This window comes from Sciurus carolinensis, chromosome 4 (assembly GCF_902686445.1).
Source record: "Sciurus carolinensis chromosome 4, mSciCar1.2, whole genome shotgun sequence".
NCBI lineage: Eukaryota > Metazoa > Chordata > Mammalia > Rodentia > Sciuridae > Sciurus > Sciurus carolinensis.
This window is the reverse complement of record NC_062216.1, coordinates 38,775,011-38,792,612: the sequence shown is the minus strand read 5'-3', so window position 1 is coordinate 38,792,612 and position 17,602 is coordinate 38,775,011. Positions and strand designations below refer to the sequence as shown.

Here is a 17,602-nt window from a genome sequence, read left to right as displayed (position 1 = left end):
CCGAGGGGCTAAGTGAGGCCTATCCTAGTAACAAGACCCTAAGCACTAAGTGCCAAGGAAGGTGAAATTTTGAAAACGTTCTGGACTCCGACTTTGCTCAATTATGTTAGTTTTCTTGTAGTTATTGTAAAGGTTATCCATAGCCTCCTCAGGTTCTCGTTGATGTGAGTCAGAAAAGGCTTCTGCTCTGATAAAAATTTTTTAGCTCCTCTGTAGGTGCTGATATATAGAAAGAGGTTCATGAAATATTAAGTGCAAAAACGGATCAAAGCCAAAAAAAAAAAAAAAAAAAAAACCAGAATATATGATGTAAGACCTCTCAGGGAGAAAACGTTTCTTTCTTTACAGTTAAGTTGATGATTGGAAAGAAAAGCACTGATCAACTCTATGGAGTGAGAATGGAGAAAGGGAACTTACACTTTTAGTTTATTCACTTCTACATTTCTAATTGCTTTAAGACATCTTTAAAAACTAAATGCACTGGACTGAGGCATAGCTCAGTGATGGACAGTGATGGACATGGTTTAGCATGTGCAAGGCCCTGGATCCCCAGCACTGAAAAAAGTATTTATTTATATTTAATGTCTTTAAGTATATCTCAACTAGTATCTTAAGTTTCTTCCTCTGTGAAAGATTGAGACAGAGCTATAAGGTGAATTACATCTATAAAAGTAGAAAATATCTATCTGACTCTGTGATCATCTCTATGGACATAACGAGGCTGTACCATATACCTTGTGCCCTTAGTAAAGGGAGAAGTGGGGGCACACCAGGCAGCAGCATACAAGGACATGGGCAAAGAAAGCCTCCAAAGCAAGGACGGTGTGAAGAGTCTGAGGTCATCAGAGTCCCTCCTTGGTCATTCACAGTGAGTAGTGGGAGGCAATGTGCATAGGTAGGGTGGAGCAAACCCAGAGAGACCTGGACTGCCAGGCTTAGAACTATTATCTTTATTTTAAAGACCATTTATAGAGGTGAGGAACAGGGGTACTGGAGATTTGGGGGGAAAGGGACAATAAAATAAGAGCTTTGTCCCTTAGTCATCTTTCTGTATTTTCCTTATTAGCAGATAAGGAATCTTCTCATCCTGCTCCAGGATAGCAAAATTTCAAACCAGATAGCCAGAAAGAAGTGCCTGGAAATAACCTTCTCACAGGACAGCCTTGTGACAACAGAGTATACAGCATTGTACCTAAGAAGGCTCACTGCGAGCAGACTGTTGGCTTCACGAGCTAAGCTGACTGAGGAGGAAGCTCTCTCCTCATTGCCCTTCTGTATTAAAGGATGCTCGTGCCACTTGGAAGATCTTTGGACCAAGTCTTTGATAGTCTTCCTTGCTTACAATCAGTGCCTTTGAAGGTTAAAGTCATGGGCCAGAAGACATTATAAACTACGGAAAGGCTTTGTAAATGTTAATACTTTCATTTTCTAAATTTTCTGTCACTTGAAATGATTCCTGATATGAAAAAGATATTTAATTTAGATTACAAAATAAATTCCTGGCTGAGTATAGCACTACATTATCTGCATACTTATATAGATCAGTCATAAAAGTAGCAGAGAACTTTGTCATCAATGTTTGAGTAACAGATACTAAGATCAAATAGAGTGAGTGATATCTAAATGTACAATTTTATGAATAAAAATCATCACTTCCTGTAGCCATCACCCAGACTGTATTACAGAATATGGAATCACTAATGAACTCTTCTGTGTTTGGCTTCTTAAACACAACATTATATCTATGAGATGAATCTGTACTACTGAGCACAGAATTTTACCTTATTTTTCACAACTGTATATTATCCTGTTGTTTGAAAATGTCATAATTTATTAATCATTTTACTGCCAATGGGTGTTTCAGTTGTTTCCAAGTTTCCTATGTTATAAATAATTATGTACGATCACTCTTTTAGATGTTTTTTGATTTACATTTGTATGTATTTCTATTGAATATATGCCTAGGAGTAAAAATACTAGGTGATAAGGTATATAGAACATTTACTATATTAACTGCCAGTTTTCCAACATACCAATTTACATTAGCAATCTTCAATTAGTTCCAGCTGTTTTGTGTACTTGATAACTTTTGATAGTGTCTTTTTTTTTTTTTTTTTTTTAAAAAAAAGCTATTCTATTAGGTGGCATAGTGGTATGACATTGAGATTTTAACATGCATCGTCTTAATGACTTGAAATGGTGAGCATCTTTTCATGAGATTATTGGCCATTTTTAAAAGTGCCTATTAAATCATTTGTCTGTGTTCAGCAATGGAATTGTATAAATTTTTTGGAGCTTTGAAAGAGTTATATATATATATATATATATATATATATATATATATATATGTATAATTAACAATTGTTATGTACGTCTGTGTAAAATACAAGTCCTTTGTACTTACACATCCTTTGATTACAAGTTTTTACCAGATATACACTACAAGTTTCTTCTGTTTTGCCTTAATACTTTCTTAATTATGTCCTTGGAGTGCTTTTAAATTTTAATGAAGTACAGTTTATTGATCTTTCCATTGCAGTTAACAATTTCTGTCCTGTTTACACTTTCTGTCCTGTTTAGAAAATCTTTGCCTACCACAAGGTTAAAAAATAAAATATCTTATGTTACTTTCTAGAAACTTCATAATTTTACCTTTTGTGTTTAGATATGAGAACCATCTATAATGTGTGTGTGTGTGTGTGTGTGTGTGTGTGTGTTAGTGAGGTCTCTGTTATTAAAAAAATTTGAATATCCAATTGAATTTAGTATGAAATCAATATGAAGAGAATTGACATTTTCCAATATTAAGTCTTCCAATTCTTGAAGGTGATAATTTATTTGGCTCTTCTTTAGTTTCTTCCAGAAATGTTTTGTAGCTTCTTTGAGGAGGTCTTGCCCATTGTAATAGCTAATTCTTAGATGTCAATTTGACTATGGTGCCCAGCCATTTGGTCAAACAGTACAGCTCTTGCGTAGCATGAGTGAGGAGGCCCTGGGTTCAATCACAGCAATGGAAAGGAAAAAATACCATTAACCTCAATATATTTTTCCAATTTACCAATTTTCTTTCTCATATTACCTTCATGTGTACCTCCAAATATCTGTTTTTTGTTCATTACAATTTTTATGGTTCTCAGTAGAAAGATCAGTTTTCTTTAACTGTCATTGTCTTAGCCCATTTTCTCTTACTATAACCAAATACCATAGACCAGGTAATTAATAAAGAATAAAGGTTTGACCTGGGTTGTGGATCAGTGGTAGAAAGCTTCCTAGTACCTGTGAGGCACTGGGTTTGATCCTCAGCACCACATAAAAATAAATAAATGAAGTATACAATTGGGTGTTAAAAAAAAAAAAGAAAAAAAGGTTTATTTAATGGTTTCAGAGGTTGGAAGTTCAAGTTTGAGAGGCTACATCTGGTGAGGGCCTACTTGATGGTGGGGATTCTGCAGAATCCTGAGGAGGCACAGGGCATCACATGACAAGACAAGGTAAGTGTGGTAGCTCAAACCTTTTTTCCTTATAAAGCCACTAACTGCACCACAGGGCCCCCGCTGTCATGACCTCATCTAATCCTAATTACCTCCCAAAGGTTCCACTTCTAAATAGACTTAACACATGACTTTAGGGATTAGGTTTCCAATACAAGCAATTTGGGGGACTACAAACCATAGCAGCCATCGACATCTTCCATGTGGCTAAATCTGTCTGTCCTTCAATTCCTCATTTATCTGAATTGACTTAACAGCAGCATTCAACAAATTGGAGGTCTTGTCCCTTCTTTGGAACACTTTTCTACCCATTTGACTCTGAGGATTCCATATTATCTTGATTTTTATTTCCCCTCACCAGTCGTTCTTTCTCAGTGTACTTTGCTGGGTTTACTTCACACCCTAGACCTGCAGATTTTTAAATGCTTAAGCCTCGGAACTGTTTCTCCTTCCGCACTTTCCTTCTCTCACTATGTTACCTCATCCATTTCATACCTAATAAAACCTATGGACTACATAGACAATTCCTGACTTAGGATGGTTGGACTGATTTTTTTTTTTTTCAACTATACAGTGATGCAAAAGCAATCCCCATTCAGAAGAAAAGAGACTTGGAATTTTACATTTTGAACATTTCTTAGGCAGGCAATATGCTATGGAATCTTCTGGCGATGCTGAGCAGTGGCAAGCTACTGCACCCAGGTAGCGATGCAATCATGGGAGTAAACAATCAATGTATGAATAGCTTGTGCACTGCCAGTTGTTTTAGATGCAAGTAGTCAATAAATTACATGAGATGGTTGATACTTTCTTATAAATGAGGCTTTGTGTTAGATAATTTTTCCCAACTCTAGGCTAATGTAAGTATTCTCAGAATATTTAAGACAGGCTGGACTAAGCTATATTGTTTGATAGGTTAGGCATATTAAATGCATTTTTGACTTATGATATTTCCAGTTTATGATGGGTTTATCAGGAAGTAACTCCAAGTCTAGGAGCACCTAGACATGCAACAATTCCCAAATTTATATCTCCAGTCTACACCTCATCTCCAAACCCCAGCTGTAGAAATCTGAAGATGTCAGCTAAAGGGGTACTCGGTCACCTGGCCTTGTTTTGTTTTTCCATAGCATTTATTGCTAATTGACCTTATAGTATGTTTCTATACATTTGTTTATAGCATATCTCCTTCACTAGAATCTAAATTCTTTTAGAGCAGAAACTTTGTTTTGTTCAGTTCAATGCTGAGAATGTTTTACACGAAGAAAGGACTTAGTATTTTATGAAATGATAAATCCATGATGATTATCAGTAGAAATGTCATCTTCTGAAACAGAGATTACAGTGGAGTATTTATAAATGAAGTATACTTTCATGTATGTTGATATGTTTTTAATTCACCGGGAAAGGCTTGATATGTAGTTAGAAATGATTGAATGAATGCCCGTGTATTAAAAACTGCGAAGTAGATAGGTTTATAAATTCTATAAAAATGGAGAATGTAAAGGTGCTTTTATAAATGCAATGAATTTTTGAAAACTTTCAACACTTTGATATTTTATTAAAAGTTAAAGAATTAAAAATCCTGAACAATGATCAGTAGTCATAAGAAAACAATGAAAACAAAAAATATACTGAAATGATTTATATATAGAAATGTACATCTCAATAGGTATAGAAATTCCACTCAAGTTCACAATAATAATATGGATGCTTCCTTTTATATTAACTTTATAAAATCTAACAGTTTTCTGTGATATTTTAGATTTGCCTAGATTATTTAAAATATTTTCCATTCCTTCTTTGGTTTCAGGTGATCTCAGAAATAATTAAATTTGTCTCTTTTCAATTTTTAGCAGAAAAATTCTAAGATATTCTTTTATCAAAATAGGTCATTGTGAAAATGCTGCGCTAATTTTTATCTTATTAGTTTAAAAAGCACGATCCTTGATATAAGGATCAGGTACTAACCTCTAAATCTCATTTAATCTATAAATAAAATATCTTTTACACAAGTGTAAAAAAAATTACTATGGAAACAGCACTTTTAGAATTAATAAGTGAACCAAGTCCTTATGTAATCTCTAACAGAACTTAATCTTGTAATCAAAATGTTTAGAAGCTAAAATTCACTATCATTGTATTCAGTTCTATTTTTCAAAGTATATTTTGCCATTATAAAAATAATAAAGAGACTCAGTGGTTCTCTAAGAAAAAAGAATTTATCTTGGTTGCCTGAACTTTTGGTTAGTGTAGACTGCCTGTCCACCACCCCCGCTTTAAGATGTCTGAATAGGGAAGCAGTTGGAAGTGTCTAGAGATTAATATACAATTGCCTGAATGGTTGTGAGAGAGAAGAATGGACAGCTCTTCTAGAAGCTCTGGTGGACCAGAGAGCAACAAGGGAGTCTGCAAACAGGGGCTCCAGACCACTCACCCATCTAGAAATTACTCAAGCTAAAGAACGGCTGAACGGAGACTGGTGTTTTCTCTTAAAAGTTTCCATAGCTAAGATTGAGTAATTTAGAAAATTCTTAAAATGCGTTGGTCTTCTTGGTGTGGGACACTAAGCATTAGGAATATTCCCTGGAGTTAGGGAGTTGAGGTCCCTATATTAGCCACCCCAAAAGAGGTAAATATATAATCATCCTTCTCATTTCCACTCCCTAACCTATTCCCTGGCTATGAAAATGGAGTGGAGCATATAATGGAGAAATCATCAAATTTCAGGCAAGACTCTGGGGCTATTTTTGTTTTATTTTTCTGTGATAACAAAAATAAAAACCAAAAAGCACATACACTAATTCTAGTCTCAGGATGCTTTTTACTTTCTGAACATCTCTAAATAGAGAATAATCCCCACTCCTTAGAGCCAGAAATGCCTGAATATAAATTTATCACACATTTATATGATACACATGTGTTTATGTATAAAGTTTAACTTTGATTAGTGAAAATTAGATTGATAAGGTATTATTATCTGATAGCAGAGAAAAAATTATGCTGATCTGAGATGAACACAAGGACTTAAATCACTATAAATCAGCTTTGCTTCCAATTGATATTTCTCCTTTCCGTTCTCCACTCCATTTTCTACAGTACTGCCAGATGGGAAAACACGCTGAGAAAAATAAAACAGGGCAAGAAGACAGAGGGTGAAGGGAGCCGCTGCTTTAAGCAAATGGGCTGGGTGAGGACTTCATTGCAGAGGTGACATTAGAGCAAAGATCAGATTGTGGTATGTAAGGAAAATGCTGCTATAAAGCCTTCCCTCTAGGGCATGGATACTCTGGTTGAAATAGTAAGGATGAGGCCGTATTCAACAGGTTTTAATTATGTTTGTATTCAGCTTTAAAAATCTATAAATACGAGGACTTTCAAATCAAATGTAATGCCTGACTTTGAAATAAAAACTAGTAGCAAACAACTGGCTTAAAATTACCCACTGACATTTCTCAAAGAAGCTCAAGACTTTTAAACAGATGTAAGAAAGTCGGCACAATGACTAGAATAATTGGAATCTTTTCCAAATGGGACTGATTGTCTCAAATACCACTTTACTATTTTTTTTAAGAAGGAAGTTAGATCTATTAGTGATTAGGATTTTGATGGAATTATTAAGAGAATGAGATTTTAAAAAAATCAAGGTACAAAGTTACAAAATGGCATAGACCTAGGTAACACGCCCATATATTATTAGAGTGCGCATACATGCGCACACTCAGGCACACACTTGCTGTGTGCATAACTGACTGAGTGAGGGAATTTAGACACGTATTAGATCTCTGAGCAAAGCCTGAAGAACTTCAGGAATGCTCCCAGTAAAGAAGATTAGTGACTCTGACTTTAATTCTCTTTAGAATGCAAAGTGTTCAAAATGAAATTACTTATTTATTTGCATTTCACTCAGGTAGTCTAACACGGCAGACTGTCAGATAAACAGATAAATAATATAATACTTGTTTTTCTACTTTTCAAGTGAAAAATGGCATGCTGAGGCTTTGGATGCTCCAGTGAGTCCACAGGTCTGGTGAAGTAATATCAAGATGCCACTTGGAACCTCTTTCTTGAAGTCACAGTTGTCCTCTGAAAAGATTTAGGCAGATATTGTGAACCTGAAACACAAACCAAAAGGTCATTCTCATGAGAATGTTAAAAGTTCAGCCTCTCAAGAGAATTGTTTTGTACCTTCCATGGAGATGATACTTTTTAAAAAGAAAAAAAATACATATTTTAATGTCTCCTCTTCCACCAACCAGGCAGTTGTCATACACAAAGACTGCCATTTGGAGTCCTGAGAAAAAGGAAGGGTCATTAATACATGCATATATTTTTCTGCCAGAGTATAAATGGAAAGATAAGTTAATTGCTCCTGGTGCTTCTTGACTTGGAAGCAAAGTGAACAAGGAGGCCATGTTATAAACCCTTAGAAACCCTTATGTACCCCTCGTTGCTCCTACAGAAATAAAAAAGATCTCTGACCATCAATGTTATCTTAAAGTTATTGATAAGAGAAGACATTGACTTGGTATTTGGTGAAAGATTAGGAGTGCAGATTTGAAAGAGATTCAGAGCCCAGCTCTCTCACCTCCTTTCATTTTTTTGTGCATCCAAACAACCTATTAGACATGTTCACTTGTGCTGCAGGCAATACTCCAGATCTGAGTTCCTCAAAATTCCCTCGGTTCCTTCTTTCTACACCACCACTACCGGTCATCCACAGAATCTCAGCTGACAGCTTTCATGTGATGTTCATCTCCTCTGGGAAGACCCTCTGCTCACGCTACTGCCTGAAGACTGAGCTCAGTGGTCCTGATCACCTCTCACGGCCCTTTCCATCTTCCCCACTAGACTGAAAGCTTCTTGAAGCACACATCAAAGCATTCTTAATATTTTTTTTGTGTGTGCTTGTTTGTTTACTTTGTATATGTGTGTGTATGATGCTGGAGATCAAGCCCAAGGCCTAAAACATGGTGGGCAAGTACTCTGCTACTGAGCACCATCCCCAGCCCCATCCCCAGCCCCATCCCCAGCCCCATCCCCAGCCCCATCCTTGATATTGTGAATCCCTGCCTTTAGATCAGAACTTGGCACAGGTACATTTGTCACTGATTTTTTTTTTTTTGGTGGTGGTGCTGGGGAATTGAACCCAGGGCCTTGTGCTTGCAAGGCAAGCACTCTATCAACTGAACTATCTCCCCAGCCCCATTTGTCACTGATTAACAAACAAATTCAATACCTACTTTCCCTCAACATCTACAATTATGTTAAAAGCAATACCTTATAATGTAGAACAGTTGCCATTTACAGGAATCTTAATGTCACTAAGAATGATGGGTAATACTTCTAGGGAACTTAGAAAGCAACAAAAGCCACAGCTGCCTACAGCTATTAGCATAAGTGTAAAACTTTAAAGGCTAAAGAACCCCTAACATCACTCTGCTATAAAACTATAGAAAGGCTCATATTAACCGTGATAAATCTGTTATATATTGCTTAAAATTTCTCTATCTTATGTTTAGAATGATATTACAAATTTCACTTAAGATATTACATTATCCTTGACACTTCAGATTATTTATAATATAAATGGCTTAAAATTTCTGAGTAAGCCGTATATGGCTGGCATCTTTTCATGGATTTTTTCCAATAACTATTTTATCCATATAATCTGTTATAAAATAAGAAACTAAGGCTCAGAGAGGGTGGGACTTTCTTAGGACTGCACAGCTTGTCTGGATAGAGCCAGGGTGGAAACCCAGCATCAGATTCCAGAGCAACACAGCTGGAATGACCTGTGCTTCTTTTGTGGGAAAAAGGAAATGTTGGTATGAGTTTGAAAATCAAAGTATCACTGGCCTGCATTCAAACTATAATTTTATTCATCAAAAACATACTAGGCTCAGAAAATATCTGTAATGCTTTATGGTAGAAAATAATTTGCAAACCTGTGTTCATTTTCTCAAGCACTGTTACCATTAGATTTTCAAAGAGAATCTAGGAGAAGGGTTTCATTTAGAAGAAAAGCATGAAAACTTGATAGCACAGAGAGAGAGAGAGAGAGAGTAACCTTTCTGAAGACAGGATTTTCCTTCTTTTGTGAGCATGAGACCCCAGTTTTCCGCCCAGCAGCAGGGTGGCTGGTGCTGTTATGTGCAGGTTTTCTCTTGATGGAGTTTTGAGTTAGAGTCATAGATCACAGACACTTGCTATTTTCTTCTATGTGATCAAAATAGGCCTATCAAGGTAGATAACTTTCAATTTCATTTTCTGAAACTTACAGAGTTTTGCAAATTACATTATTGTCTTTATATGTAGAAAATGCTGACCTGTCAAAATACTTTGACCTGTCCATGTGTGACCAGAAAATTCCATCGGTGTCAATAAGCCTTTTCGAGGTGTATCCGACTGTTGAGAGGAAAATAAAATGAGGGATGAGCTTTATTTTTCAAAAAAGATTTTTTGTTGTTGTTGTTTTAATCAAAGTTATAGTTAACAGCAGACCTACCCGGAATGTATGGGTCGTGTTGGGCCTTGAAAGCTGATCCAGGGTAATGGTTCTTTCTCGGAGAGGGGATCTTTCTATGCCATCAGGCATTGCACTTAACACGCGGTTTTGGGGATACCTTCCCCTGTACTGAATAAAGAATAATATGTCCTTGTTTAATATAAATGCAAATGGAAAGTTTAAATTCCTTAGAAAGACAAAAGAAAATCCATAGATGCTTCAAACAGTCACTTATTTACTCATTGAGCTACTTACTTGGAAACACTTATTTAAATTTGCCAAATACAAAGACTACTAAATATCTAAATTTTTTAATTACAAAATTACAGTATCAAGCCCCCCCGTAAGAAAAGGTAGTGCCATAACAGGTAAATAGGTAGCAAAAACCTTAACCCCACAAAATTTTTAACATTCTGTTATACTAGAAATGTAATTCTGCATTTGCCTTCTTTTATTATTTCATTCTGAGGTTACACATTAAAACTTTGCCACTCTTGTCTCCTGGGAATAGGTTCTATTGCTCTGCTCAAGGTGGCAGAAAGAAGCAAGAGAAAACCCTACCTTAGTTTTTTTCTCTCCTTCTGCCTCATGCTCCTGTGACAGGTGTCCTTCCATGTTTTATACAAAAGACACAAATTACTTGTTTCAGAGTGAAATGAGTGGATCATTGTAAATCTGGGGGAAACCTGGTTTTCCGTACTACCAGGAGCATGGCTGAACTGAGCTTGAGTGAAGACATTGCCTCTGTATTGCAATAAGTATGGCAAAGGTTAGCTGCAAAAATGAGAGCTGATAAAAATGACGGGTAATAATTTAGTGAGCTCTTAATTGATGCCAGTCGTTATATCATACGTTTAAAATGCATGAGTTCATCTAATCCTTCCAACAATTCCTTGAAACAGGAAATTGCTATTATAGATGAAAACACTAAGGTTCAGGGAGACAGTGGGTTTGCACTGCAGGATGGAGACACGGCTCTGCCTGTCTCTGGACCTAACTCTATGCTCTTTTCTTCACGATAGTCACCTGACATCAGATATTTCCTTGACACCTGGAATTTCTGTTTTAGCTCAAGACAAATTTTTTATATCATCTCCCTCTAAAGTCTCATGAGCCATTTATGTTCTGGAAGTGAACTGTAAAGACATTTTGAATGTTGCCAAGCAGAGCATTCTCTTATGTTCTGACTTCTCCTGGAAGTACCAGGATTATTTTGGTTTACTTGCTTTCCAACACATTATCTAAAATGGTTGCACTTATAATGAAATCTGTCTTACGGAAATAGAGCGGGATCCGGAAACAGCTGTGATCTGCTCCCCAGCCTCTGAGCCTATTGGGGGCAACCTGCTCCAGGAGGTTTGAACTGGCAGGGAAGACACGTGGTCTATGCCAGTTTGCCTGTGAACACAACAACATGCAACTGAACACCCAGGTGCAGAGAGAAGGGTCAGGCCCTAGCAGGAAGCACCAATCTGAGCTGCCAATCACAATCTGTCTTCCAAAGGCAATGTTCAAGGAAACAAGCCATGCTTCAGGAAGACAGAGGTGAGGCAGGGACCAGCAGTTCCAGTCATATTGTCAGCAGCTCCAGTCACGTTGTCCTGTTTAACAATGGCTGTATCTGAATTTCTCAAGTGCTCAGCCACACTGGGAACTGTACAGAACATAGAAGAAATTGAAGATCTAGCTCTTCCCTGTGACCAGCTTTACTAAAAACAAAGTAACCAGAGAGCAATGAAACAGTATAGAATGAAGAGCTCTGGTGTGTGATTCTGAATGTAAGTCCTATAGATATTTAAGAAAAAGCATAACCAACAAGGGACACAATTAATTATCAATGCACAGGGCCTAGATGAGGAAGACTACAAATTTTATGTGGAGTCATAAAAAGATGATACAAAGTTAGAGGTAAAAAGACATTCTCTGGTGGGAATACTAAATATTGTGAAGATTTCAGTTTTCCTACATTCTTAATAGATTGAATGCTATCATGCCCAATGTGTTATGTTCTGTTTTGAATTTGACACTTTGATTGTGAAGATTATTTGTTTGAAGGGGTGAATAAATTTTAGTAAAAGAAAAGGAATAACAGGAGACTGTCCCTATCAGATAACAACATTCAAAAATTAAATTGGTTTTTGCACAAGAATAGATAAGACATTCTAGAAACAGATTCAAATTTGCTTATTCATTAATAATAAAGTTATTAAAGTTATAATAGGACACTTTTTAACATATAAAACTAACAAGTTTTTTAAAAGTATATGGAAGCCCTCAATTTTAGAGACTACAGGGAAGGAGACCTATATCACCAGTGAGACTATAAATTTGTACAACCATTTCAGGAAGTACTTTGGCAAAATATTTCAGGAACCTAAAAATTAACCTCTGACCTTTCCATTTTTCTTCCAGCACTTTATCACTAGGACACTATTTAAGGATATCCTTTTTGAGACTGATATAAAATGATGTCCACTGCACATCATCAAAATGAAAATATAGAAAAAAAATTTCACAGATAGGGAAATACTTAATAAATTACAAGATACCCACATGATGAGTAGTCATTCAAATCATGCTTTTAAAAATATGTGCCAAGAGAAATATGAGTGATATAATGTTAAGTGTAAAATGAATGTAAAAAAGTGCTACATTACATAATAGTAAGACAGTGTTAGGAAAGAGACAATGGAAAGGAAAGAAAAAAATATAATCCCAGACAAAGTTGATAGAAAGTTTACCAACAGCTGTCATTTCTGTATTTCAGTGATTTTTGATTTCTATTCATATTTTTGACAGGGTTATCATGTTCCAGGGTGTTTGGTACTTTGATATTTAGAGAAAAAAAAGTTATTTCATAAAAGTGAAAGTCAAGGGCAGGGGTTATAGCTCAGTGGGAGTGCCTGAGTGGCAAAACATAGCCCTCAGTTTTAATCCCAGGACCACCAAAAAAAAAAAAAAAAAAAAAAAAAAAAATTGTAGAGGACAGACCATAAGCACATCATGGAAATAAAAGGATGCATGGTTGGTGTGTTTGTGAGGCAGAGGAAGGTAAGTTTGCCTAGAATCAAAGAAGGGAAGAGAACTAATAGGAAATAGGCACAGCCAAAAGAAGGCAAATAATTTTACTCTTTTGCATAAAGCAAGCGTTGCTATACATACAGATTATCTGTTGTATTTGAATTCCCAGAATTGGGAGCAATTAGGGAAAACAGTCTAAAAGGTCTGTTTAGCATGGATAATAATTGGGGGGGGGGGGCTATAAAAAAGTTCTGGTCTATGGAAAGAGGGTCCAAAACATGGAAGGAATGTACAATTGGAGGTGTCTAGATATATTTCAGTTGGAATTAGGAATGGTTTTTGAAGAAAGTTTGATAGTGGAGCCCTGGTGGACTGGAAGAAGAGGAGAGAATGGTCCATGCTATTGACATGGGCATGGGCTGAAGAAAGTGTGGGAGGTGGCCACACTGACAAGGAAGGAAGCAGAGATGACTTGAAAGCATGAACAGAACAGATCCAAATACCACCAGGAATCTGTCCTGAAGGCTGATATATAACAGTTGTAAAAGAAATGTGGAATAAGAGAAATGCAAATCAAAACCACCCTAAGATTCCATCTCACCCCAATTAAAATGGCGATTATCAAGAATACAAACAACAATAGGTGGGGCTGCAAATTAGTGCAGCTGCTCTGGAAAGCAGTGTGGAGATTCCTTAGAAAACTTGGAATGGAACCACCATTTGACCCAGCTATCCCACTCCTTGGCCTATACCCAAAGGACTTAAAATCAGCATACTAGAGAGATATAGTCACATCAATGTTCATAGCTGCTCAATTCACAATAGCCAGATTGTGGAACCAACCTAGATGCCCTTCAATTGATGAATGGATAAAAAAACTGTGGTATATATATATACACAGTGGTATATATATATATACCACATATATATATGTGGTATATATATATATGGTGTATATATATATATACACAATGGAATATTACTCAGCTATAAAGAATAATAAAATTATGGCATTTGCAGGCAAATGGATGAAATTGGAGAATATCATGCTAAGTAAGATAGGTCAATCTCAAAAAACCAAAGGGTGAATGATCTCACTGATAAGCAGATGATGACACATAATGGGGGTGGGAGGGAGGCAAGAATGGAGGAAGGAGGAACTGTATAGAGGGAAAAGAGGGGTGAGAGGGGTGGAGGGGAGGGAAAAATAACAGAATGAATCAAACACCATTACCCTATGTAAATGTATGATTACACAAATGGTAAGCCTCTACTTCATGTACAACCAGAGAAATAAGTTGTACCCTATTTGTTTACAATTTAAAAAAAAGAAATGTGGTCTATCATAAAGCTGCAAATGGTACTCTGAATTATAGTTGAGAGTCCAGTGACTAATAGTTGGCCGCTGCTCACCCCTCCAGCTCCTGCAGGGGACTTCAGCTCAGCCCCTCTAAAGCTCATTCCTTTGTAGTGGAAAGCCTATGGCCCAGGGCCCAGGGGGTGGACTCCAAAACCAAGAGCACCGTGACTGTCCTCAGCTCTGCCTTCCTGGTGCAGTGATGATCCAAAGCAAGTTATTCAACATCTTTCAGTCTCTTTCTTCATCTTAGATTTGGGATAGTAAGAATACCAACTGGAAAGGTTTGCAATGAGGAATAACTAAGACAATAAAATGAAATAAATGCAATCCATCAATCTAGTGCTGACGACTAAGACAGTAATCAATAAATACTAGCTGCAATTATTCACATAACTATCGGTTGGCCTTGAGTAAGTTAGATGGAAGGCTCCTTGGGAATCCTCACATAAAGCAAGAGACAAACAACTTTACAATTAGGAAATTATTTTGATGTTAATTCCTAAGGTCAAAACCATTTTTGAAACTCCTATGTAGGGTGAAACACTTGTTTAAAGACAAATAAAAATAGATAGGTGAATATCTTTTTTATTCAATTAATTAATTAATTGACTTTGAAATGGGGTCTGGCTATGTTGCCCAGGCTGATACAATCCTCCTGCTTCAACCTCCTGAATAGCTGGGACTACAGGCACATACCACCACACCATGTGTCCCTTTTAAAGCATTTTATGTACATCCATGTGTGGCTTAATGTTGCAGACACTTTCTGAGAAATGTGTTCTTAGGCAATTTCAAACATTAGAGTGTACCTACACAAACACAGCCATGATGTCACTAGGCAATCTTACGGGACCACCATCATATAATTGTTCTGGAGTTCACTGAAGTATTATGCAGAACATGACTATACATTATCTTATTTAAACCTCCCCATAAAACTTATTAATTATGTAATTTAAAAGCACTAATTAATTTTTAGTTTTACAGATGAGACCACTGAACATCATCCAAGATCACCCCACCATCAGTGTTTCATTTCACCTAGCTGCCTGTGCTACCGGTACACTGACCTGTCATTCTAGAATACAGTTACATACCACTATTAGAACAAAATTAGTGTTGAATACTCGAATAAATGAACTCATAAGAAAAGCATCTCCATAAAATCTGATAGAGAATAATCCATCAAACCCAATTGATAATGTCTCTATCCTATGTAACCTTTAGTTTACTATGAAAGAAATAAGACTTACAGTTTTGTTCCCCTAAGAATTTCATCACTATACACATTGGGGGTTTTTAGTCTCTGTGAATCTGAAGTAAGGGAAGGCAGCCTCCGGTGCACTGGTGTTTTCCTGGCCGGAGTCTGTAATCCACGAGGATCTGAGATTCTGGCTAGGCGGAGCTTTGCAGAGGACAGACCACTGGCACCCACGCCAGATGATTTGTCCTCTTGTTCATTCCTGCGGGAGGAAAGTCCAGTTAGCTGCTGGGATGGTAGTGCTGTGCGAAGACGGAACACAACTCTTGCTACGTTCCTCCATGCTGTGCACAACAGTGCCTGGTACCCAGAACATACTCCGTGGGGTATTTGTTGAATGAATGGACAGACTATTGTTTCCATTTCTACACCAATGAACAATCATTCACAGGTGAAAAAAAGAAAAAGAAATGTAATTTTTCATTGTTTGTAATCAAATGGTAGCAAAGACCACAAGCTTAGGAATTCATAGGTGCACTGTGCTTTTCTCTTCTTTCCTGACTTAATATGCAATAGTAACTCTTTTGTGGTTGATGTCAGAAGAACCGTTTGTTACTCTGGCTGTACTACCCCTGGTATGTGCTTGGGCACATCTAGAGCATACGATTAAATGGGATTTTCACTGTCCCATGTCCCTGCAGTCTTCCTGATCAAGCATTTCCACCATAGGGAAGTGGTTGGGCAACTCTTCCTGATACGTACTGTGTTCTATCTGCAAAATACGTGGGCCTCTGCTGGAGCGGTTTGGCTTGAATCGTCATCACACCATTCAAATCACTGTAGAAATTGTTGGAGAAGCGATGAATCTGAGAAAAGGTGGTTTTTTTTTTTTTTAAATAAATTTAAAAAGGGTAAAACAATATCTCAATTATTTTTTTAATTCTATTTTCAGTTGTCGATGTACTTTTATTTCATTCATTTATATATGGTTCTGGACTTGAACCCAGTGCCTCACACATGCTAGGCAAGCGCTCTACCACTGAGCTATAACCCCAGCCCTCCAATTATTGATGCCTGTCAGAAATCTTCAGAAAACAAATGGCACAAACTAATTTGAAAAAAATTTAATCAAGGGACCATATTTTATACTGCATATTAAACAAAATGAGAAATACTATATTGAACTTATCAGAGCAGTTTAAAAAAAAACAAACAAAAAATAAAATAACCAGACAGAAACTCCGACAAAAGTTTCTTTCAAACAGTGAAAAGCAAAGAAGCTTATTGTAAAGCCCTTACGCCAGAAAGCAAAATTTAAGCCCGTGAGGCTTAGATATTGTTTAACTCACTGCTGCCCAAATCACAAGCCCTGTTCCAGGCCAAGTCCTTTCAGTCTTACACGGGCATTCCGTTTATTTGTTCCTATGTTAAGTGTCTCTCTTTTTTTTTTTTTCTTTTTTAGTTTAACAAATCTTACTATCACTTAGATTATGTCTTACTCTAATTTGTGAAAGGTATATTTTCCCTCTAAACCCTACAGCACTTATGATCTAAAGCGTATCAGTTGTAAGATATAGGTAATTAGCATCTGATCATAATAAAAGCTAACAGTTATGGAGTGCCTACTTGATGCTACACACTGTAATAATGTCATATCTCCTTTAATTCTCCTTTAATTCTGCACAGGTAATACAGATACTGAAGCTGAAGTTTTGAGAGAAAATGACTGATTTGAGATCCTAATGCTAATAAATGATGTCATCAGGATCTGAACTTGGTTTCTACAAGCAAAGCTCACACTCTCACTTGCACTACTATCAATGATATTGCCTCTTCGTTTGTGTGTGTGTGTGTGTGTGTGTGTGTATGCAAGCATACACTCAGTATGGCTTCCAACTGAACTATAAATGGCACATAGATCAAGACCAGGAATCCTGTCTGATCCTTTTTCTCTGGTCTCCCACATAAGAAGGGTTATGTGAAACATGAAGTCCAAATTCCGTAACATATCCAAGATCTCC

At 36.7% G+C, this 17,602-nt stretch overlaps 1 protein-coding gene across 3 annotated transcripts in view; it reads right to left on the bottom strand.

The window, feature by feature from the left end:
* Positions 1-5,035: 5,035 nt before the first annotated feature.
* Positions 5,036-17,602, bottom strand: part of Fam149a (family with sequence similarity 149 member A) — a 53,065-nt gene continuing 40,498 nt past the window's right edge. For all 3 annotated transcript variants that reach the window (XM_047548595.1, XM_047548594.1, XM_047548596.1), the window contains 6 exons: positions 16,344-16,447; positions 15,634-15,843; positions 11,277-11,397; positions 10,000-10,128; positions 9,821-9,899; positions 5,036-7,606 (listed from right to left, as the gene is read on the bottom strand). In XM_047548595.1, the coding sequence (XP_047404551.1) occupies positions 7,533-7,606; positions 9,821-9,899; positions 10,000-10,128; positions 11,277-11,397; positions 15,634-15,843; positions 16,344-16,447 (717 nt within the window). In that variant the 3' untranslated portion in view covers positions 5,036-7,532. The remainder of the gene's footprint in view (positions 7,607-9,820; positions 9,900-9,999; positions 10,129-11,276; positions 11,398-15,633; positions 15,844-16,343; positions 16,448-17,602) is intronic.